Raw genomic sequence first — 24,670 nt, 5'->3', positions numbered from 1 at the left:
GAGGACCACACTGTGCCATCACTGCTGTATCAGGCCCGTCTCTCACCCATCGCCTGATGGAGCAATTCCCCCAAGCCCATCCCTGACTCTGCAGAGATGTCAAGGCACAGAAATCTCTACCGTGCTACAGTAAAAAAAAAAAAAAAAAACAACAAACCAAAACACTGACAAACATCCTTTGGAAGGGAAAGAGTCTTTTGAGCAGGGACAACTTCCACTGCACTCATTCCTTTCCGGGGGTGCTGAGGTACAAGGAAACACAGAGTTATCTGGACAGGCGTCTGCAAGCCCGTCCAGGCTGAATTCAGAGCCCCATCATTTCTGTCCCTGCTTGGTTTTAATGCCTCTTTGTAAATAATAGGTGGGAGGCTGGCGCGTGGGTTGGCACATTAGTTGCCTGGGAAGGGGTCCTGGCCCAGGCAAGAGTTCCCAGCATAGATCCCAAATCCTCCGAAACCACCAACCTCCCCCATCTTAAATTGGAGAAAAGGAGGAAAACTCCTTCCCCAGTCTGGACCGCCTGTGCATGGAGGGTTTGCTAAAGAGGGTTACCTGCATGGCTGGGCCTGGGGAGAGGTGCTGGCGGGTGATGGAGTGATGCTGGGGAAAGGGTTTGGGCTGCTGCCAGCACCAGGGGTAGGAGAGGTGGGCGGCGGGACCCTTCGGGAACGGGGGGGATATGCTGTTCACACAGGTAAAAGCCGTTCTTGGTTTTCAGCATTCGAAATAACCCTGGGGTGGGGTAGGTGGGGGTTTTACACCCTTTTTATTAAACTATTGCAAGAAGAAATCACCAATACTCAGAAATCCCTTATTCCCCACAGGTTTATTATTTTTTTTTTTAATTTTCGGTAGCTGAACAGTTGGGAAAATGGTACAACCTTGGTGGCACCCCCTAACACCCCCATGCTCATAGCCCTTAGCAGAGCACACCGTAGGTCTCCCGGGGTATGTACAGTTGTACTTTAATTGTGATTTGAATGGTACATTTCCTCTGCCCACCTCTCCTCCTGCCTGCTTCATCTCTCGCTGTGTGGACCATCGCCCCCCGTTTCTGTTGGAAACAGTGTTTTGGGGCAATGTACCGTGTGAGTGAATTCCTGCCTTATGATTTTTGGGTTTTTTAAGCCCCATCCCTTTCTCTGCCACCCTCCCCTGGGATTTCTGCATTTTTTCTGCAGAAACAAAGTAACCAGACCTGGTACCCTGAGTCTCAACCCACTGTGGATGTGCTATTTAGAAAACACATTTGTTGTAATGTGTGTGTATATATAAATATATATATATAATGAATATATCAAGAATATTTCTAAATAAAGTTTTACAAAGCAGCCTCCGTTTGCTGTCTGCCTCTCTCCCACCTCGTCACTCAGATCCATTGCTGCTTTGATATTTCATTCCTGGACATCGTGGGGTGAGAATGCCAGGATGGCCCACCCCCTGCCATCAAAAGTCATCAACAGGCAGCAAAAACCTTGCAAAAGGATCTGCTAATTTTTTTCTTGCTTGGCTCATGCAGTCCAGCTTGGGCTGGGCTTTTGCAGGGAGAGCAAGTGGGAGGAAGAGCGTGCCGGGCCAGCAGGAAGGAAGACGGGCGGTGGAGCAATCCCCCCGCTGCAGGCGAGTGTCACCAGCTGCCATGGCCTTACCCCCAGCACATTATTTGCAGGTCCCCCAAAGCCTCTGATGGACTTTTCCTCTCTTTTGATGAGGGGGATGTGGAAGGAGGGGGCTGCCGGGGGTGATGCTGCTTCCCTTCACACCCCACACACATTCAGCCACAATTTAAAGGCAACGACAGTAATTCCTCTTTTTTTTTTTTTTTAAAAAAAAGAAGTTGTTATCGCAGCCATATGCACAAATACTTTAAAAACTGATTGAGCTGGTAACATTAGTTAGGGAGTGTTTACAGGCTAACTGCTCCGTTGAACATGTGCATGTGTGTATATATATATATGTTAAATACGTATGTATGTGTGTATAACTACAGCACCATGCTGCAGATGGTGGCCAGCACCATACCCATAACATGGAGCAGATGAGCAGGAATGGCACCGCAGGTATTTTCTTGTCTGTAATTTGTTTGATTTTCAGAGTCATTACCTACTTAAGCAGGGTCTTTTAGAGCATCCCTTGCTTTCTTAAAGCATCCCCCCACAAGCTTATCTGCTAAACCCCCCCATGACCAGCAGCCTGGCAGGCAACCCTTGCTTTTAGAGTTTCTGGGTGACATTTCCCCCATGGGTGAAAGAGGAGGGGGGGTCCTTCTCCAGCTCTGACCTGGGGGTTGTGGGGAGACCTGTCCAGGCACAGCCCCAAGCTAGAGGCATGGGGGCCCTCACTGCCAGTCTGAGTAAACCCCCACAGTCAGGGCCAGGCTGGTTTCCATCCCTGGCACCGGGATGAGGCGTTGGGTGGGTGTGGGGCAGCGGGCGGCTGCTGGGTGTTTATCTGGGGTAGGGCGATCACGGCTGCACAGCTGGTTTAACCCCCACCCCCAGCCCTGCTGCCAGCCCGGCAGAGCTGATAGCTCACCCACTGCTTATCTCTCCCTCCCACCTCCCGGCCCTCTCCCTCCTTCCTTCCATCGCCAGCACAATTCTCCTTCCACCTCCTCTCTCTGCTTTTTTTCTTTCTTCACTTAAAATGTCCTTCATGGCCATGTGGCCTTTGCCACCAGTAAAGGGAAGAGCATCCTCAAGGTGAAGGTTTCAAACCACTCCCTGCACATATATATTTAATAAATAGCTCTATAGCCTACAGAAAGGGCTGGGAGGATGCTGATGCCACCCGCTCCGCAGTGGGATGGCTGACATGCGTCACTCCTGATGGACCCCAGGGATGGGGAGACCCTGGGAGCCACCGTGCTGGGACAGGCTCCAGGGACATGTCCCCAGCTGGGTGCCTGGTGGCCCTGTGTTGGCCATGATGGAAGTGCTCCTTCCAGCACCTTCTTCTCCAGAGTATCTGGACCTCACTGCTGCTTGGCCACCAAGATCAAATGTCACAGAAGGTAGCAAACATCATCTGCAACTTGTGTTGCAAGTGGTGATGAGCACAGCTCTGTGGATTTAAATATATGGGGAAAAAACCCCAACCCCACCTGTTTTTTTGTTTGTTTATGCAAAACAGAGGAGAAAGTTGGGAAAAGCACCTTAGAGTCCTGATCTCTACCACACAGGCACAATGACAGGGTGGTAGCCTGGGTGCCATGGGTGGCATTGCCCTTGGCTGGGACAGGGGTTCACCTCCCAGCAGTGGCATCACAAGGCGATGGGGGTTTTGGCCTGTCTCCTACTGCAGAAAATTTTCTGCAAATAGCAGTTTCTTTAAAAACTCGAAGTAGGTGCATTTAAAGGTATTTTGTTCACCCATGTTTCTAATGTGTCCCAGGAACCTGGCTGACATTCAGGCTCTGGTGGCACAATATTTGCCTTACCATTGCATGGATGACACCGGGGAGCGAGAGCAGAGGGGAAGTGGCATTGAGATAAAATTGAATTTAAGAAACCAGAGAAGGTGGGAGGGACGTCTATGTCCGAGACAATGAAAAAAACCCACAAAAACCCAAAATCACCCCAAATTTGGGCAGCTTTTATTTTCAAGCCCCATTATCTGGCTTTAATTACAGCCTTTCTGGCAAAGCGATGTTGAGGGCAGCCTGCACGGGCACCCCTGCCTGGGAACACCACCGAAGCCAGGAGCAAGGACCTGCTTCATTAAGAGCATTCCCACATTATTGAATTAAATATGCTCACAGAAACGACAGGACCCAAACATTCCCACCCCAGCAGACGATGGGAAGGCTCTGCCTCTTCACTATCACAGGCCAGTGACAACAGGAGGCAGTAATTTATGGCTTTCTGGGACTGCTCGATATGCTCCTCATCCTGGGGCTCATCCCCGACATTCCCACTGCCACACAAAGGCTGCAGCCGGCCAGCAGTGCCCAGGGGACACTGTGCTGTCACAGCGGAGAGGAGATGAGCAGCCAGCGGGATCCCCTTTCTCCTGCCAGCCCTTTTCTTCCTCTCTGGTCCTCCTGCCTCTACTTTCACCTTATTTCTTGCTCATTGATTTTTTTCAGTTCCCATCCAAATTCTTGGGTGCTGGAGGAGCTCCGTGGCTCAGCAGGGCTGAGGGTACATGGGAGAAGACAAGGTCACTCTGAGACCCTGGGGGCTCAGGAGGGGGGACCCTCACCACTGATGGGGATGCAGGATACCTCCTGTGGGGGGTCCAAACTTGTCCCCCCGGTAGACATTCCTTTTACCCTGCTCTCAGAGCTATTCTCAGCTGCCCTGGTGACCTTTCCGGGGAACAATTTACTATTGTGTTTTGGTGAAGCCCAGCCTCTATTTTTACACTCTGTTTTGCTGATGTGGGGAGCGAGACGGGAATCCAGCAGGAAATGGGAGGGAGCGTCTGGAGCACGGTTAAAACTGCACCGGCACTTTGATGTGCCGGGGCTGAGCTTGCCCGGCAGCACGTGTTGGGGCCAGGGGCTTCACTCCCTGCCCAGCTCTCCGCTAAATCCTGCATGGTACCAGCTTAACCCAGCCATGCCAAAGTGGGAATGGGTCCTACAGCAAACGGCTTGTGGCAAAGAGGCTATCAAAGCCGTGGTGGTGCTGTCTCCCTTGGTGTGTGCACGGTGCAAACTGAAAGGCAGCTTTCTTCTGGCATTGTGTTACTTAAGGGATGCTGGAAACAAGGGGAGGAGGTGACTTGCTGTCCGTGCTGGGAGAGGTTTGTGGACTTGCCCAGGGACATCTGGGAGAGCCCATGGCAGAGCATCCTGGGTCGCATCATGTGAAATGAGCAGGCTGATAGCAGGTGAAAGGGGCGGGTCTTTATGTGAGGTGTGGTTGAGCCATAGTCCTCCCTGATGTGGAACCCTGGTCTGGGCTTGTGGGGAGTAAGTGGCTCCAAATACGCCAAGAACCACAGCCTAGAGTGGCTAGGGGAGCGTGGCTGGCCACATGCCCCATTGGCCCTGTGTCTGTGGCAGAGAACACCAGCCCATCCAACCCTGGAGGTGTAGCTGGGGAGGTGGCCAAGCCCCAGGGAAGGGAGTGGGGCCAGCTCTGTCCTGTCACTGTCCTGCTTCCACCGCCATCATCACCCACAGCACAGCCCTCAGGGCAGGAGTAGCACCGTGCTGCCCCAAGGGTTTGCCCAGAGCCCACCAAAACCACAGGCAAGGTCCTCCTGCGTGTCTGAAGGGTCTAGCCACCATCTCACCCACTGCCCATCCAAGATCTGCCTGCAAGGGCCTGTGAGCAAGGGGACGCTTTACAGCAGCTGTCCCATCTCCAGAGCACTTCTCTCGCACCCCACCAGAGAGACATCCCTTCACACGCTGCTGGAGCTGAAATAAAACACATCAACACTCTCCCAGTCGTGTGTCTTGCAACCATCCAGCAATGCAGCATCGCTCTTCTGAGCACGCCATCTGCCCCGTCCCTGGGAATGTGCTGAGAGGGGACCTGGAGGCCAGCGCGGGTGGCCTGAGGGGCAGCCAGAGCTGGTTAGTAGCGTGCTGCCGTGGGCGCTGTGGGTGGGAGGCTGTTCCTCGGGGTTGGGGGGCTCTGTTTGTGCTGGGCTTATGTGCAATGGGTGAACTGGTGCCCTGCAGAGGCTGGGCCAGGGAGCAGGTGAGGAACAAACCTGGCTGCAGCTCCAATGTGGGGCTTCACGTAGCAGTCATGCATTGGCATAGACACTTGCATGCACAAGGAATCACGAACCTACTCACACCCCACAAATACCTGTCCATGGACAAGATCAGGCACCTGATGGGTAAGTGTGCACACTGACTTGCTCACAAATGCATGGCCCATGTGCTCTGACATGTGTGATGGGGCACGAACACCCTCACAAATGCACGTGCTAATTTTTGCACGTCCCACACCTGTGGGCACATCTGTGGATGCACCTCTGAGGACAGTCCTAAATAGAGATATTTGGATGGATGCGAACATGCAGTCCTGCAGAAGTCTTTTAAGCCATTCAAGCCCACGACATGCTCACACATGTGTCCCCCCTGCTCCTCGCACGCTCCCCTGCCGGTTGTCCCCACCAGGGTGGTTACGCTGTTTGTTGCACCAGCAGAAATCACTCCCAAGCTGCTCCCTGCCTCATCCGAGCAAACCGGGAGCTGCTTTTTCCCTTCTTCTAGGTCAGGTGGCACCAAACCATCCCAAGCAGGTACCGGATGCTTTTCCCAGGGTGATTCCGAGGGCGGCAGGGAGGGCCAAGCTTGCCGGTGTGCCAGAGGTGGCAGCTGTTGCCCCTGCCCGGGCTGGCGTGGGGTGGGGGGCTGCCTGCCCCATCCCAGGGGCCACCCTCCAGCCGGCTGCGCCCGCGCTCCGAGCTGCCCCTCTCCACCCTCCCGGGCAGCACGAAGGGCCGTGTGCCGGGAGCACGTTTTGTCCCCTCCAACGGTGACACTCCCCAGCGACGGCAATGCCACCGCCACTCCCCTGCGCGCTCGGGGCTGCTTTCCAGCAGGAGCTCGACGTCTTCGAGGTGCCGTGGCCCCAGGGGGCGTCCCCGTGTCCCCGTCCCGGCGGGCCTGTCCCACCCGCGGGTCCCGTCCGAGCCCCGTCCCCGAGCCCACGGGGCGGCCGGCGCTCCCCGGGCAGCAGCCTCCGGGCCGGCGCCTCCTTTGAACAGGTCTCGGGGAACCCCTCGCCGCAGATAAACGGCAGATCAAAGCCGACCGCAGCCGAGCGCTTCCTGCCAGCCCAGCGCGGCGGGGCCGGGGCGGCAGCGGCAGCAGCGCCACCCCCGCGGGCGCGCCCCGCCCCGCCCGCCAGGGGGCGCCGCCCCGCGGCAGCGCAGCGCCGGGCGTGGGGGGCGCGGAAACGGGGTCTCGTAAAAGGGTTTAGTGTTTTCTTGGCGTTTTCCAAAGAAAGTATGTTAAAGACTGTCCTTTCCCCTCTTCCTTTCCTTTTCCCTTTTCCCTTTTCCCTTTTCCCTTTTCCCTTTTCCCTTTTCCCTTTTCCCTTTTCCCTTTTTCCTTTTTCCCTTTTCCCTTTTTCCTTTTTCCCTTTTCCCTTTCCCTTTTCCCTTTTCCCTTTCCCTTTCCCTTTTCCCTTCCCCATCCCCATCCCCATCCCCTTTCCCTTACCCCCTTCTCTCTTCTTCCTTTTTCACTTCCCCTTGCCCTTGCCATCCCCATCCTCATGCCCATTCTCCCCTTCCCCCCTTCTCCCCGTTTCCCTCTCCCACCCATGCTGATCAGCAATCCAGGTCCCCATGGGGTTACCACAGGCTGCCAACCCTTACGTTACAACCACTGTATTTGAACATTGCAGCTGTTTTCCTGCAGAGTTTTGGGGTAGGAAGACACAGAGGAAGCCTGGGACAGCCGGCGTGTTCCCCCAGCTCAGCCAGGCCCTGGAGGTCTTGGTGCTTGCCGGGACGTGGGGGCCATGGGCTCTGTGCCAGTGGTCACCAGCTCGCCGTTGGCTCTGCCAGGGGAGCTGCCCAAGTGCCCAGGGATTTCTGCAAGGGTGAGTTGACCCTGCGAAGGCTTCTTCTTCCCAGTGGGAGCGCTGGTGGCTGTGACAACACCTTGCTATTTATTGAGTTTTAATTAATAGCCCGCCCAGTCCTGGAAACAGCCTCTCTTCCTCAATCCCAGGCAAAGGCATCTCTTGGGGGTCTTCACCTTTTGTCCTCAAAACCTATTCAGGGCTGAATTCAAGGGCAGCCTGTTCTCAGCCACTGTGGCACAACGGCACAGCTCGATGTTGTTTAGCCCTTTCCTATCCATCCCGTCCCTCCCACCCTGGCTCCCTGTCCCCAACTCATGGTACTCAGCTCAGCTGCAGCAGCATCCTGCTGAGGCTGGCAGCCTCCAAGCCTTCAAGAATGGGTTAAGGCTCCCAAAAGCTCCCCTAACTTCAATGTACTCTGAGAAATGGCTCTTTCACCCCTTGGACTCACATGAAATCCCTCTGGCCTCGCCATGTCCCTCCCACCCCCTTCCCCAGCAACAGAAATTGCTGCTCAGAGCAGAAGATGACATGATTTTTCCCATCTTCTCTACTACCTGCATCTGTTTGCTTGGGTGGCAGCCAGAAAAGTGACTTCATACATTTGATTCCCCACCCTCCCCCTTTATTTTTCATTTTATTTTTCGACGAGCCCAGCGCTTTCGCCTGTTGCAGAATCAAGGGTGAAGCATCCAGGCCAAATCCTGCCCCTGTGTTATGGTAATCGCGGCTGCCACCCAGCAGATGCAGCTTGCCTGAAATAATAAGGCTGTTTAACAGGCACGGAGAAGGAGAGGGAAGCTTTTGTTTGACACTTGCCGGGGTTGGAGTACACTTGTAAAGCAACAACTGGAGCTTGTTGAAAAGAAGTGGAGGTTATTAGATGTGTTTTGCTCACTGCCGATCCCCCCCTTATTTTTTTCCCTTCGGATGCCAAGGCAAAAGCTCCCTTGCTGAGAAGGAAGAGGAGAGAGATGCTACCTGAAAACGTGCTGCTTTTGCTGATGGGCATGGAAATAAATAGGGCTAGTGCCTGCTGGCAGGGCTCTGGAAGGTTAAACCCCATGGTTCAAGGATGCTTAGGCTGATCTCCTGTACTGGGGTGCTCCTCACGCTGCCCATGGCCCTTCTTTTGGCCCAGTAAGTCTGCAGGGGCTGAAGAAGGGAAAGCATCTTCCTCAGATGGTGCTGAGCAAGGGGGTCCTACTGAAATTAGCTCTTCTCTACCAGTTGGCGACCCAGAGGGTCATGCAGGGGTGTCCTCCTCATGGGGCAAGGCCTTCCCTGATGCTCCTCTTCTTTCCAGGAGGCTGGCACCTGCCTGTCATGAGACAGCAAAGCCAAGTGGGACTCAAGGGTGCACTGAGTTGCTCTCAGAGTTGTCAAAACACAGGGCTTGCCACCAGCAAAGGTGGTCCAGAATTTATCATGGCTGGTGGGCAATGGGTTACTGATGGGGCTGAAAGAAATTCAGGTGACTGCAGGAGCTGGGGTGACATAAAATCTCATCCTTGGGGGTTATAATCCCATTTTGAAGTGTTACAGTTTTGGATGGGCAAATGACTGAAGGTAGGTCCGGGTGCCACGGGGTTTTTATCTTCCCCCAGATAAGTGGGAACAAGAAAATTATTAGATGGGTTGGGAGTCCATCCATCCTTCTACCTCCCAATCTACCTCTCTGTCTTGATGCAGCTCTCACCAGCCTTATCTTTGCTCTGAAAAAAACCCAGCGATCCCCTTCAGAAGCCAGGAATAAAATCAATATATTCCCTCTCTAATTCAGGTAGCTCCCCATAAATCTTCCCAGCTTCAGTTTGGTCTCCTAGGACTCCCAGATCAGTTGGGAACCTATTTAATCAGCTGGGAAGATCAGCGCTGTTTGTTGCCGAAAGGCCCTTTGAACTCTTTGTCTCTTCGTTGAATGATGCTCGTGTCCCCAGAGGATTTAGCCAGACTGGCCCATTCTGTGTGACAAGTCTCAGGTTAATAACGCCGGGCGCTGGCAGCGCCCACCAAAGTCCGGCTGCGAGCCCAGGGTGCTGGGAAGAGTCAGAGCCCCTCTCTGCCAAGCTCTTATTGCTGCATCTGCCCCTGGCCCCTCACTTGGCTCGCTGCAAAGCTCCATAAAACTACACCAAATTGCAAGCCCAACAACGGAGAGCATCCAGCCTGGAGACAGGGGAAGAGAATTATAGCTCCTTTTGGAGAGGCTTAGCAAAGGATGGAGGGGGAGTGTGAAATCACAGTCCCCCCATCCTGGGGGTGCAGGCTTGGTTTTTTAGCATATTTGAGTGCATTTTAGGTGTTAGCTCACTGAGAATTAGCCCCACGCTGGTACCTTTGCTGAGGGATGGTGGCTTCTGGAAGAGGTTTCCCATGCTGGTCCAGCCCTTGGGAGCAGGGGGCTCGAGATCGCTCAGGATCTGGCCTCCAGGAAGCAATTCTAGAGCTGCCCCAAATCAGCAGGACTCCTTCCACTGGCTTGGACCAGTTTGCAAGCAGGGAAACATTGAAGTGTCACCTTCAATAGCCAGGTTTCTTTTCTAGGCTGTGTTGAATCTGTGCTGCAGGTGGCTGCTACCTGCCTCCTCAACAGCCTCCAAGCAACCCAGCCTGGTGAGAAGCAGCCAGATCCTCACCCTGTCTCCATCCAGCTCTGGCCCAAAGGGTCAGAGTTTCTTCTTCCTAAGGTTTCTGCTCTTCATAAACCACAACTTAGCATGGACCACCATCCAGACAGGCAAAGCAACCTAATCTATGAGCGCATTAGGGTGTCAGAAAACAATAATCCGAGAAGGAAACACATTATCTGGCCTTGTTACTTTACAAAGTAATTTAAATTAATTTTTCCCTAGAGTGGTTAGGGAGCACTGCAACTTGCCCTTGTCTATTCTCTCCGGCTAATGAAGCTTTACCAGCGACTGCTCGTGAATTCCTATTAAGACCTCATCTTAGAGGTTACAGGGCAAAGCAATTTCTGCTCCTGGGAAAGATGCCTATGAATTTGTAATTGTAAGTCCATGTTTGATAGGGATTAGCATCTGAAAGGGGTAGAGTGGTGGGTAGCAGAGAAAACATTATTTCAATTAGCAGAAGAAAAGCAACTTAACATTTGATTATAGTTTACACTTTTAATTTTCTACTATTCTGGCATCTGGGATAATTATTTCCTGAAACTGTCCACCCCCACCAAGCCAGCCAGCTCTTTCCTTCTCCTCCTCTTGGCCATCTTGGTTGAGATTCACATGGAAGTAGTTGATGAGTTGGGTCCTTTCTTCTCCCAGGCAATAGCCAGACTCACCAAATTTGGGTCCAGAGAGGAAGATGCTGTGCCAAGCCAGACTGAAATGAGACATGATGTTTCTCTTCACACTGAGGAAGTGCAGGATGAGGAGGATGGAGCTTTGCCCTACAGCCAGGCTCGTGGTCAGGCTTGTGGCCAGCAGCTTGGCATGGCCCTTGTGCCTGACTCCCAGGCAGAGCCCTGGTGCCTAGAGCTTCTCTCTGTGTTCAGAAATTACTTTCAGTCCCACCTCTCCTCCCGCCCCATAAAGGCAGGTGCCATCTACTCTGCAGGGACCTGGCCATTGCTCTAACCTGTGCTCCAGCTATTTTTTTCTGGCTTCTCTGCCTCCCATTTCCTAATGACGATGCAATCAGTTTTTGGGTGGGAGATTCCTCGTGAGAAGGCTTGTTGTTATTTAAGGAAGATCATGAAATCCATCCTTAATGAAAGGACAGGAGAAAACCCTTCCACCAAGTTACAGTGAAGCCTGAGATTATCATTTTTATGGGCTTCCAATCTTTCCTGCCTCATGTCTTATCAGTGAATGCAGCTGGAGGCTTCAAAAACCCTCCCAGCTTGCTGCTGATTTTATGGGATGAAGATTAGAGATGATCGGATAGTAAATTATTCAATCCATTCAATATCACTGGGCAGGAGGGAATATCCAGAGTGAAGTCAGCTCCCTTCTCCCTTTCTGAGCATCACGTATTGGGAACCCGGCTATCTGCCACTCCAGCAATGCAGCGGCACTTCCCCCTGTGCTCAGAGATGATTAGGGGGGCAATATGCCCTCTGAACAGATGGGAAAGCCAAGGGGGAATCACGGATGCAGGCTCATCCCCTGGCAATAAGGCAGATCAGAGGCAGATGGATTTTCTTCGTGTTTCAGGGATTTTTAGTTTGATTCCTCCCAGCCCAGAGCAAGGTGGGACAGATCAGGTAGGTGTTTTCTCAGTGTAATTTTCCAAGGTTGCGGGCCCCCAGGCTGAATGTGAATGTGCTGTCAGACCCCTGGCAGCTATCGACCCCAGGGATGGAGGAGCGGGGAGCTCAGAGAGGACAAATCCTGGCAGCTGTGTGCAGACAGCTGGATAGAGAAGGGAGCCCATTGCTGTCCTTAGATGTACGGAGCAGGAGCATCAGGCCCCAGCACAGAGGGTGGCCAGTGTGAATGCTGCCCAGAGATCCATGCCAAAAATCAGCTGGTGTAAAGAACATCATTCAGAAGGTCCCATGAAACATGCATGGACCACAATGATGCTACTGAGCAGGTCTCAAGGGAAAATTAAGCACATACCTGGTGCCTGATGCTGGGGCCATGCCTGGGCCCCATCTCAGATGGCTGCTGGGTACCAGCTCCCAGTGAGTGTCCTGCCAGGAGTGGTCCTGGCTGACCTCATTGAAGCATCCAGGCTGCCTGGGGGGGGAAGGGAAAAATCCACATCCTCGCCAAACAAAGGTCCAGGAGGGATCATGGCCACCACCATGTCACCCCCTTCTCCATACTGCTTAATCAAGGCTTGCAGTTAGCATCAGCTCTGGGAGACTCAGGAATGGTCCAATGAAATGTTTAATAAAATGCTGAAAGGTGTGTTTTCTCCTTGGCTCTGTGTGTGTGTGTGCAATAAGGGAGCAAACGGCTCAGCTGAACCCCAGGCTGGCAGAGGGAGAACGGAGCCAGTGTGGGGCGATGCCCTGTTGCCACACCATTGACAGCGGGGGTTTCATCAGCATGTAAATAAGAACACATATTGCTGTTTAAAGGCATTTTTAAAGAGGGGAAGTGAGGTACAGAGCTGTGATGGATAAAAAGCCTCAGTAGGGGCTGCCTTTTTCCACTGCTGTTTATCCACGCTAGGCTAAAAAAAATATGCCCTTTTCATAGTGGTTGTATCTCCTGGCTCTCCCCTGAAAGCATCCACCCCAGGCAGGATTTGAAAGCCAGTGTTGATGGGAAATGAGAGAATTCTGGGGCAAGGAATATTTGGCAAATGTTGAAAGAAACAAGTAATTAAAAATTGGTTTTTGTTTTGTTTTTCTTTTTGGAGTAGCTATTAAAATAGAACAAATTCATCTTTTTTTTTTTTTCCCCTAGGAAAAATACAATCTCTTCTTCAGGGGATGTTCAGGCTCACTCTCATATTTTCTTTATTTTTACGGGTCTTTCTGAGAGATGTGGAGGATGAAGGAGGGAAGGAAGTAGGGAGGAAGGAAGAAAAGAAGGAAGGAAGTGAAGGAGAAAAAGATGATCTCCTATATAACACAGAGCCCCACAATGTTTTTCAAAGAGGAACTAGCATCTGTGCTCTGAGCTGTTTCACCCAGGAACACATTTTAGGCTCAGGAATGTTCCTTTGAGCAAATATTAATTTTGGCTAAAATTTTCATATTTCTTATGGGAAAATCCCACTGATTTTTAGATAATATCAGCATAAATCTTGGAATTCGAAGACTTGCTGTACACTAGACCTGTTGTATAGGCAACTGCTCACATGGGTCCCTAAGAAAGAACTGAGCTAGCTCTGGGTCCACTTGGGTTTGACTAAATACTGCCAAGGTGATTTGCCCTTCTGTGCCTTAGTTTGCCCTCACCTGTGAAATGGACCTGTAGGGCTTTGAGTCACCACAGCTAGGTGATGCTGAAGGCTTAAATGAGAGAGACAGCAAGATTTCCAGCATGCTGCAGCAGAAACACATAGCTTCTCATCTCTGCAGGTCCCAAGCCACAGCCAGAATGACATTAATATTTACCAAAATTTTGGACTTTGCCCCTGCAACAAGGTTGCTGCCATTGGAGTGACTTGCTATTTTTCACACCCCCTAGGCAGGACCCAGGGATATGCACCCAAGCAGGTGCCACGGCAGCTTCTGTCACAAGAGCACATACCTCCCTGATAGCTGCCCTGGGCTAAAGAAGATGCATTGGAGCACAGGGGAGCTTTGAGATAAGCAAACAAGCAGCAAACGAGCAATTCCCTGGCCTCATCAGCAAGCCCCAAACAATTTAATAATTAAATTTCCTATAAATGTGGGAATGTGCACTGGTAAAGTGTTATTTGCTCCTCAGGAGGGACCCAACAGTAAGACCCCCGTCTGGAAGGTACAGCAGCTCTGCCTTCATCTCAGTGTGTGGTTTGTCATGTCCTGTCCCCCCAGCACATCATAGAATATGGGTGGATCCTTGAGATATTCCTATCCTTGGAAAATCAGCCCAGGGATGCTGGGCTGGGCAGGGCTCTGGGGTGAGAACACAACCTGGAGTACATGTGGAGGAGGAGCAGAAGGAACCCACTAAGCAACCTGCCACAGCCCCAGGCATGGCTGGGCGTGGGTAGCAATAGCAGAGAGATGTCTCAGACCTTGAATTTTCCAAGGGCAGCAGCAGAACTGGCTTCTCTAGGACTCCTGATCTGCCGATAAAGCCTTCTGCTCTAAACAGCTAGTGTTTTGCTGGGCTTTTGGTAAGAGTCAAGTAACAGCTGCAGATGTGGTGGTGGGAGTCTGTTACAGACCACCCGACCAGGAGGAAGAGGCAGGTGAAATATCCCATATGGAGCCAGGAGAAGTCTCCCAGCCGCCAGCTCTTGTTCTCCTGGGGGACTTCAACTTGCCAGCGCCTGCTGGAAATGCACCACAGCAGGGGGAACAGCCCGGGGGGTCCCTGGGGCGTGTGGCAGGGACCTTCCCGACACCGCTGGGCCTGTGGGCGACGTGCTGGTCGGAGGCCGTCTGGGGCACGGTGATCACGAAATGACAGAGGTTTTGGTTCTCAGGGAAGTCAGGGGAGGGGTCAGCAGAACGGCTGGGCTGCCGTGGGCTCCCCGAGGGCAGGCGGTGGCCTCCTCAGGAGGTGGGCTCAGCGCTGGGCCAGGCCCGTTAATGTCTTCATCGACGACCTGGGGGGGGATCGAGCGCACCCCCAGTCAGTTTGCGGACAGCACCAGGTTGGGTGGGAGTGTGGATCTGCTGGAGGGCAGGAGGCTCTGCAGAGGGATCTGGGCAGGCTGGACCGATGGGCCGAGGCCAGTGGTGTGAGGGTCTACAGGTCTCAGTGCCGGGTCCTGCGCTGGGGTCCCACCAGCCCCACCAGCGCTACGGGCTGGGGCAGGGGGCTGGGACTGCCCGGTGGGAAAGGGCCTGGGGGGGCTGGTGGGCAGCCGCTGAACAGGAGCCAGCGGTGTGCCCAGGTGGCCAACAGCACCCTGGCTGGTATCCAAACCAGTGTGGCCAGCAGGACCAGGGCCGTGATTGTCCCCCTGCTGCACCTCGAATCCCGTGTCTGGGTTTGGGCCCCTCACTACAAGAGGGACACTGAGGTGCTGGAGCGTGTCCAGGGACGGGCAGCGGGGCTGGTGAAGGTCTTAAGAGACCTTACAAGTCTTGTGAGGAGCAGCTGAGGGAACTGGGGCTGTTTGGCCTGGGGAAAAGGCGGCTGAGGGGAGACCTTATTGCTCACTACAGCTCCCTGACGGGAGGCTGCAGCCAGGTGGGGGTCAGTCTCTTCTCCCACGTAACAAGCGACAGGACACGAGGAAATGGCCTCGAGTTGCACCAGGGGAGGTGTACATTGGATGTTGGGGGAAATGTCTTCACCGAAAGGGCTGTGAGGCACTGGAACAGGCTGTGTGGGGACGTGTTGGAGTCACCATCCCTGGAGGCATTTAAAAGGCCTGGAGATGTGGTGCTTGGGGACATGGTTTAGTGGTGGACTTGGCAGTGCTAGTGGACTTTATGATCTTAAATGTTTTTTCCAACCTGAACCATTCTATGATAACAAGCAGGCAGCAAAGATTGCAAGCTCTGCGTGCTTTCCCAGACAGATAACGTGGAAGCAAGTCATGGGGAACGCAAAGTTCACTCTCATTTTTATTTCTTCACCAGCCATTCCTTTTTCTCTGTTACAGTATGAGACCGATTTTATAGGGCCTTATTATGGGCAGGTCCCTGTTGTGCCACTTCCTTTCTGGGTGCAGTAGGAGAGTCCCTACCCCATGGAGTTCGTAAGTAAAAACTGGAGGGTTGGGAATGGGATTACCCCATGTTGCAGGTGGGGATTTGGCCATGGAAAGGAATCTAAGAGAGAGCCGGGAAGTGGTGTTCAGTCTTGTACAGCTCAAGCCAGGTCCAGCTTGTTTTCAGGATACACTACATCATTCTAGATACAAGGGAAAGAGGAGAGATGAAGGGCAATCCGCAACGATGGGTATGTATTCCTGAGGGTGCTGCATGTTCCCAAATGTGCGTCCCTTGTGGGTGGCCACATGGGGACCTGGCACCCAGGCAGGGTCCGTGGCGGGGGGACGACTGACCTAGAAGCTGGGGAGCTCAGGTGCTATGAGGGGGATGCTCAGCAGCCCTGCAGGCTGGGCTTACAGGGATGCTATGACACACCACAGGAAGACTGACAATGAAACCACTGGCTCACAATTTTAAAATTCCCTTCAGGAATAACTCAAGTGGCACAGCTGTGAAGCCAAATAGCTTTTATTCTTCCTGCAGAATGGGTTTGTCAGCCATCCACACCCAGCATGGTCTGGGAAGCTGCTTAATTCGGGATCTGCAGTCTTCCCTGTCCTGCAGCATTTGCCCAGCTGATGTGAAGGGCCAGCCTTGCTGTCTGCTGCAGGTCTTCAGGTATTTCTACCTCTTCTGGTGTCTAAGAAATTTTGGAGACAGCCCTGAAGGCTCAATAAAATGAATGCCAAGTTTGCGCTATTTAACATCTCTCCGTTAAACAAGGCTTAGGAGGTGGGAGGCAGTACTTGGCATCAAGTCTGGTTTATTAACGGATGTTTTTAAGCTGCAGATGTGTTTTGCTGGGTTGTTAATGACACTTGTTGAAAAGGAAAGGGCAAGGAAGCGCATGGGGGCCGTGCTGGGCAGCTCCCTGCATCTCCAGGACTTGGGGTCCGTGGGGTGGGGTGGGATGTCAGAGCTGGGGCGTCGCTGGACCCCCGGCTCTCCTGCTGCAAGGGGGAACACTCGGGGGACACCCAGGTCCTGTTCAGCCACATTCCCCAAGCACCGAAGCCACAGACTTACCCATCTGGGTGTCTTTCTTCCTCCTGGCGATGTAAATGTTTTGTGCCTGTGTGCCCTTCCACGCCCTAAGGGGACTATCAGGTTCGAGTCACCGTGCCCCATATTCCCCGCCAGCAGGAGACAGGCACCTCCTTCCACCCCTTCCCACAGCAGGATTTGAATAACCAGGTGTGAGCATCAGCCTCCCTCGTTAATACGTTTGATAATTGACCAGGCGCTCATTCCCGTGGGAGGGCTGCGTGCCCGAGCGCAGCACCCTGCGAGGAGGGGCCGCCCGGCTGCTGCTCCGCACCCTGAGAGCCCGTGGCCTTGCCTGCCGCCATGCCCGCCCGCCGCCTCCTCCTCCTCCTCCTCCTGGGGCTGCTTCTGGCCCTGCAGCCTGCCTGCTGCCAGGAAGGTAAGTGCAGGAGGCTGCCTGCCCTCCCGGGGAAACTGAGGCAGGGGCAGGCAGGAAGGTGTGAGAGCCCCGGGCAGGCAGGAGCTGCTCGGTGGGGTGGCTTTGGGGGCAAGGGACAACTGTTAAAGAGCCTCTTGGGAAGAGAAAAAAAAAATAAATCCCAACTCCTGCCTAAGCTTTACCTCCGGCTTCACATCAGTGGGCAGTGGGGACGGGTGGGTGTCCGGTGGGTTGGGACGTCTTGCCAGAGCACCGAGACTTTCTACCTGTTTTGCTGAAGGCTGAAACGGCCATCCGAGGTTTATCTTACCTGCTTACATGGAGATAAAGCAGTTCTGATTTACCTCCAGCAGGACTGTGCACTGAGATGAGTAATCTGTTTTCTTAAGGATTTTTTTTTTTCTTTCTTCTCACTCTTGTCCCTGAGCAAGTGTTGTGCTGGGTCGCTCTCTGAGCTCACAGGTTTTCCTGTTAATCTGTAATTTTGATCATTGCTGAGGTGAGGGAGCAAATATTTTCCTCTGCAAGCCGTCCTCCCGTTCCCTTCCCAAAGACTTAATAGAGAACATTATTTTTAGGAAATTTGTGGAAGGACTTTCCTAATGCTAGAAATAACAAGTAGTAATTAAAACTCATCTGATGCTGCCAAAGTCCCGGAAAATTCCCTCCCCCTTTCTCCTTCTGATGCCCCAGCCCTGACCGCTCTTCCTGTGTTTGTTTACCAATTTGCTGAGGATTTAACAGTCTAGGGTCTACCCTGTCAGCAGGATTGAAAGTTTTGCTGTTGCCTGGAAAGAGAAAAAAACCCCAACCCTTTAATGAGTATCAGAGCCTGGCATGGCTTCCTCAGAGAGTGCAAAAGACAGGGGCCAGCTGATGCTTTCTAAGCATTTGGGGAAGATGGATCAAAAAGTAGGTCTATGTCTTCAAACCAGCCGTTGAGCATGGAAACAGGGTTAAAACATGTGCAAGGGCTTATGCTAGCTAGCATTGGCACTTCCCTTGGTCTCAGGTGTAATCACAGATGTGTGGACACTGATACACATCTGCCAGGGGCTGCAGATCCCGCATTGCTTAGTTTGGCCTAGAATAACTTGTTTGGGAGGGAAAACCACATCACTGCTATGGAGTGAAACATAGAGGAGGTGGCAGAGCCCAAGGGACAGGCTGTCCCACGAGGCACATCCCTAGTAAAGCATTTTTGCAGAATCACAGTCCTGTTTCCACAGGCGAGACTCATCTTTTAAGCCATCCCTCCTGGCAGGGCACTGAGGTGTGCTCTGGTGGGACTCCAGACAGGTGGTGCCCCCCAGGGCTGCCATCCACATACTTGCTGCCCGAGAAGATGCTATCAAGCTCTTGCCTCTGCCTAGTTCCCATTCTTCCTTTCTTATGCATGTGCAAGTTCCCTGCTCCCATGGGGGTATTTCAGCCTGATGTGCAGGCACTGGCTGCTCCCCCTGCCATCCTCACCTCTCCTTGCCGCTGGGCTTTCTGTGGTCTCTCAAAGCCAGAACCACTTGATTTTGGATTGGTATTTTTCCTTTTGCTTTTGGATGCTCTGAAATCTGGTGGAAATAGCTGCCTGAGTGGTTTCACTTGCAAAAACCTTCAGTACTTCCTGAGCATAGATGCTTGGAGGAGTTTTCCTACCGCTTCTCTCCTCCTTTGCTTGAAGATCATGAGATGCACATTTGGCGATTTCAGTCATTGCTGACTTCATTCCCTGCTTGACCTTGAACTCCGTTAAGCCCAGCAGAAACCTCACCGAGGGCTGGACCTGACCACCCCCTCCTAGGCTTGGGCGGGAAACCCTGACCCCGGCAGGAAAAATAAAGCACAACTAATAAATAAATGTGACTGAGATAACAGCCAAGGGCAGAGCGAGGAGGAAGCAGAGCGGGCCAAAGCTCAGCCTGGAGGCAATAGGTAGGTGTGTTTGGGGTGCACCCGTGGGGGTGGTGGGCAGCAGGGGCGTGAGCATCCTTGCCCATCAGGTAGGGCAGGAGGGGACCAAACCCTGCTCTCCCTCACTGCCACCAGCAGCTTGCTAATACAATGGGATTTCAGCTGAAACACCTTGATGCAAGAGGCAATTTCCATCTGAGCTCCTCCTGCTTGAGTTTTGGCCCTGGGACCTTGCAGTAAACATGGCAAGTGTCTCTGCAGGGAAGTGGGGGACTGAAGGACATTGTTCAGGGCTGCTCTTGCAGCCTCTTGCCCTGGGGGTGCCACCATTTTCCGGACTGGCATAGGTGGTGAGTCAGCTGGCTAGGTTGATTTTGCTTCCAAGAGTTAAAAAGAGCTTTGTTTTGTGGGTTGCTTGGTTTTTTTCTTTTTTTTTTTTTTTTTTTTTTTAATAGAAGCCTCTTGCAGTAAAGACTCAAGGAGCTGGGGGTCTTACCAAAAAGCACTCTGCCTCCCCAAAAGCAAAGGAAGGAGATGAGGGCTGTCAGCAGCAGCAGCAGCTGTGAATGAGAAGTTTGCACACACGGAGCACACAGCCCAACTTTATTGCTGCTAGTAAAGTTTATTTGCTGCTTATAGCAGGGATTTGTCTCCTGTGAGACAGATGAAGTGTTCAGCTGGCGTAAAGCTCCCTAGTCAGGCTGATGTACCAATTCACTCATCCTGTGGCAGGTCAGCTTCACAGGTGCTGGTGGTGGGGGCTGGGTCCAAGTGGTCCAAGTCTGGCAGGTAGCATCCCCCACCTGCCCCATCTGCCTGTGCAGATGGAGCTCATTTATGTGCAAGGCTTGGTGTTTTGATCAACACAAGGATGAAAAGCCATGCCTGAATAAATAGTAATTTAATCCCAAAGGGATGTGTCTGCATGGGCGAGGTCTCCTTTTGGTGTCCATGTGACAACACTTAAGGATGGGTTTGACTGCATCTGAGTGCTCCATCACCCAAAAGCCGGTGGGAGGCAGGGAGCAGCTGTCCCAGCAAGGGCTGGGACAAGGTTTCCTCTTCTCATCGCCCTGCCCTTGAGTTCCTCCCACATACAGGAATATATCTCACAGCCTTCCTACCTGTGGCTGGATCACTGCTCAGGTCTGGCTAGAGAAAAATGAACCTGTGAGTCCATCCCGGGCCATAGATGCTGCAGCCTGCTCCTGCCCCTCTATGGCCTGGCCCCCCGCCAGCCCTGCCTGGCCTTTGTGCTAAAAGCTGTTGCTCTGAATACTTCACCCTTCAGTTTCCCATCATAGATCAGTTTGCTGCTCTGGAAACTTGTTGAATGGTGCATTTTGCTGAAATCCACACCAAGAACCATAAGAGTGACAACTGAATTTTACACCATCCCTGTTGGGGGGTCCTTATTTTGCTGGGCAGTATTTGGAAAACCAGGAAAGATGTCTGTGGCACCTAGGTATGGAGAATAAAAATCTTACTGAAACCCCTCTGCCGTATTTCCCCTGTCACTTTGGGTAAACACTCTCCCTTCCTCCCCCCATGTCCCCCAGTCCTTTGTCCCCCCAACCCAGAGTCATCTGTGCCCCACTGCGTACATATATGTATGTATGTATGGGGTACCAAAGCTGCAAGGCAACATGGTCCACATGCAAAAGCCAGTGAAACTGCCATTATTTGCACTTTATTTCATTGCTGTCACCCAGGTGAATCTGCCTGAATTAACAGCAACATGCTCTGCTTGGGTTTGCAGGACCCAGCTCTTGGCTGGACGTTGCTAAAGTTGGACAGAAGTTTGGCAGATAAAGCCTGAAGGTGTATTTCTAACGTGTCCTCTTTTTTTTCTGCAGCCCGGGGCAATCTCCAGCCATGGTCACAGGGTGTCATCGCAGTAGTTGTGTTTCTAGTCTTGGTGGCCATCGCTTTTGTGGTTAATAGGCTCTGGTGTAAGGAGAAAGTGTAAGTGTGGGAGCCCCACGGGTTGCTTTGGGTTGGGCTTAGCTGCCTCTGCATGGGTCACTTCCAGCTGCCTCCATCCCCGTGCCAGGACTGGGAACACTGTGATCACTGTGCCAGGACCCAGGCAGAGAGAGCAAAGACTCCCTGTGCTGATCTCCCTGTTCTCTTCTCCCTGTCCTGGTCTCTGCTCCCTGTTACTTATTGCCAGGTTCAAGCTTGCACTGTCCAGGTGCTGCAGTGAGAAAGCGCTGCGTTGGGGATGGCAGAGCTGCAGCATCATGACTGGTGTGCATAGGCATGTGTCTTGAGGGGCTGGCCTGAGCCTGGTTTCCTATGAATTTGGGGGTGCAGTTACCAGGTGCCTTATATCCCTTGGAAAACAAGCCCAAAACAGCTTCGTTTGCAAAGCAGAGCGAGCCATGTCATCAGAAGGCACTGAGAGGAGCTGGGAGAAGAGGGAGGTAGCTGAGCCGTGGCAGCTGTCTCCACCCGGAGCCCACAGCACAGGCAAACCAGGTGGCCTCATTCATCAGAAAAGGCTCTGGCAGAACCATTACCTCTGGTCCATTGCTGGCCAAGTAAAGCCACAGGCTCCTGCTCGCTGCCCCAGGCCCACTCGCTAAGTTGCAGTAACTTGATCTTGAGTTTGAGCCCAAAGTCAACAGGGGATGAGGACTGAAAGTGCCTTATAGCTGGGTTCCCAGTTTCTTTCCAGTGGCATGGGCACTTTGGGCTTTGCACCCTAAGGTGCTGGAATCTTCTTGGATCTGCACATGGAGACTTGGGGTATATCCCGATGCTCAGCAGATTGACTTCTGCCCTAGGTGCATTTACAGGGGGCCCTTTGGGATGCATTTAGGGCCAACGCATAATGCAATGTAAAGAGAGAGATATATATATTTATATGGTCTGATCTGCAACTGCAGTCTTTGTTTCTCAAAGAGGAACCTTTGTCCTCAGGCTGGAGGAGCTCACAGCCCATGGAGTGGGAGGCAGGGATGGTGTTTCCTACCTCTGCCTGTGGCTGGGCTGCCTCTTCCCAGCCTGGAGGCAGAGGATGCTGAGGAGGGCTTGAGAGGGGGGGACGGTGGCTTGTTTTAATTAATCTGGCCTCTCTTCAGAAGAGTGGGCAGCGAGGCTCGGCAGCCTGGCACACTGCCAGCTCTGCACTGTCACTGTGACAGCAGCTATCAGCTCAAGCCACTGCCTGTTTATGCCAGTCTGCTCCTCGGAAAAGCCTCTGAAATTGCCCTTGGGCAAGTGCTGGAGAAGGCAGGGATGTGCACACTGGGTGGACCTGTGCCCACCCTCCACAGCTAAACCCCCCTGGTGCTGTTTGGGGCATGGCTTACTCCAGAGCTGAGCTTTTGGGCTCCAGCTAAGGTCGAAGACCTGATCCCTGTGCTGTGGTTCCTTCTTCGAGTGATCCAGACTCACATCTGAAAGCAAACAGCTCTTCTTTGCACATGTGTGCGGATGTACACCCCTCCTGTGCCAGGGCTGCAGCACTGGCAGAGCCTCGGCATTTCTGTCTGTCAGTTGGGACCCATAGGGAATATTTTGCAACAGATTACACAGAAGAAGACTGGAAAAACCAGTTAGCAGGAGAAAACAATCCCATGTATTGACAAATGAGTCTTGCTACCTGCCAGGCTGGCACTGGGAGTACTAACTCCAGAGACATGGGTTGGCACTCAGCAGCTGGGCATGACCCCTGCAAACCTGCCATGAGGGCATCTGTCGTTACCCATGTCTTGCTGGGAAGGGGGTTGTGCTGGGTGTTTGAGGCCAGGATTACACATCCAGGTTCCTTATTGTCTCTGTAGTGTCGGAGCAGTCCCTTCCTCTCTGCCATCACCATTGCAAGCTGCTCCCTGGCACAGCCCCTCTGTCTCTCTGTCTCAGCTGCTCTTGTCTCCCTCTCCAGGGAAAATGTCGAGACGGTGGTGAGTGTCGAGGACAAGCAGGAGGCTGTCATGTCCAATGGTCACGAAGGGAAATACCTAACTGCTGCAGCCGACTTCAGGTGAAAGACTTGCTTAGACCTCCTCCACATGGCTCCCAGGCTCTGTTCCATCCCCCGGGGACAGTTCAGACTTGCAGTGCTGCAGTCTCTCCCACTTGGGGTCTCACATGTCCCATGCACCTGGTTTTGGGGCTGTTATCCACTCCAGGGACTAAGAGAGTGGTGAGGGAGTACCCCCTCCTCCCTAGTCTTTCCTCATCCCTGCAGCTGAGCCCCATGGTCTGTTCACCACCTTGCAACCTGCCACACCACATTTTTCTTATACTACATCACAACTTTCAAACAGAGAAAACCACCAAAAGTGGCCATAGGTCAGCAGATATTGACTATCAAAACAGCCCTTGCTAGGAATTAGAGCAATTCCCACGCTGTGCTTGGCTTTCCCTCCTGGCAGCGGGACCCCTCCCACCCTCCCCACCTCACCCCTTGCTCGATGCATGGCTGGCACCAGCAAGGTCAGGGCTCCGGTGGTGGCTTTGGGGAGGCTGGTCTTGCTGGGGGCGAGCTCAGCGCTGTGCTTCTCCCTCCCAATGCAGGTCCAAAGAGAGCCAGCACGCTTACGAGAACACCCTGGAGCCGGAGGAGAGGGTGATCACCACTGCCATGTAGCAGGCACCCCAGCTGGCTGCCCTCTTTCCACCTCTCACTTTGCTTCCCGCTGTTGCGATGGGCATTTTCGCAGGGATCCTCTGCACTGGCATCCCCCGGGTGCAGCAGCTGCCTGACCTCTCCACAGCACCACCATCTCCTGATCTTTTCCCTTCCCACTAGCGGGACACACACCACCCACTAGTGGCGCCCACGCTGGTTCCCGGGAGAGGTCTGGAGATGCCACCTCTCCTGCCTGGTGGTCACCCTACCTGGTTGGGGAGGCTGATGTCCCCCATCCCAGGGGGGTGCTGACCTGCCCCAGGCGTGGAGGGGTCCACACTGGGTGCCTGGGACCTCCCCACACCCCCAGCTGCCCTCTGGGGAGCTGCTGATGGAAAATCCTCTCTCTTCTCCCTGTTTTCCCTTCCTTTTTACAACTGACACCATGCATTTTAACATCAGAACAAACCTTCTCCCCTGTATATATCTTCCCTGTGAGCAATAAAGAGAATTGTTTGCCCATAGGACAGCAAAGAGGGCTGTTTTGTTAAATCACCCAAAGGACTTTCTGGTATCTCAGCGCTCCCAGCCTTGGGGCAGTTTGGGCAGCTTGTCCTGGAGGAGGTGCTGCCCAGCACGGCGCAGGCAGCAGGCTTCTTCCCCAGGCAGGGGCTTGCAAAACACCATTTTCCTACAGCACCAAAACCTGATAAGTATTCCCTAAAACAAAGATGCTACAGTCCTGGTGGGGATCTCAGCCCAAAATAGACCACTTCCCACCGCCGGGAGCCCTCCAGGATGGAGCAGGGAGCTGGAGCTGGTGCCACTGCTTGCCATGAGCCACTCTCTCACTTCCCACGGGTGACTCTGTCGATGTCCCTAGCAGATGGTGACACAAAAAATCAGGAATGGGAGTAAACTAGGAGCCACATGAGAGTAAACTAGGAGCC

The 24,670-nt window shown here is 53.0% G+C and overlaps 1 protein-coding gene across 2 annotated transcripts; it reads left to right on the top strand.

Moving 5' to 3' along the window:
• The first annotated feature begins 1,887 nt into the window (after positions 1-1,887).
• Positions 1,888-24,244, top strand: PDZK1IP1 (PDZK1 interacting protein 1). 2 transcript variants are annotated; one of them, XM_055725114.1, is made up of 4 exons: positions 1,888-2,060; positions 20,995-21,103; positions 23,031-23,129; positions 23,666-24,244. In XM_055725114.1, exons 1-4 carry the CDS (start codon positions 2,030-2,032, stop codon positions 23,736-23,738), a joined length of 312 nt encoding a protein of 103 aa, XP_055581089.1. In that variant the 5' UTR covers positions 1,888-2,029; the 3' UTR covers positions 23,739-24,244. The 2 variants fall into 2 exon arrangements, with proteins under 2 accessions (XP_055581089.1, XP_027658537.1); XM_027802736.2 differs by lacking the exon at positions 1,888-2,060 and adding an exon at positions 16,291-17,230.
• The last annotated feature ends 426 nt before the right edge of the window (positions 24,245-24,670 follow it).

The sequence above is a fragment of the Falco cherrug genome, chromosome 12 (assembly GCF_023634085.1).
Source record: "Falco cherrug isolate bFalChe1 chromosome 12, bFalChe1.pri, whole genome shotgun sequence".
In the NCBI taxonomy this organism is placed as follows: domain Eukaryota; kingdom Metazoa; phylum Chordata; class Aves; order Falconiformes; family Falconidae; genus Falco; species Falco cherrug.
The sequence above is the reverse complement of the archived record's forward strand: the minus strand, read 5'-3'. Positions and strand labels throughout refer to the sequence as shown.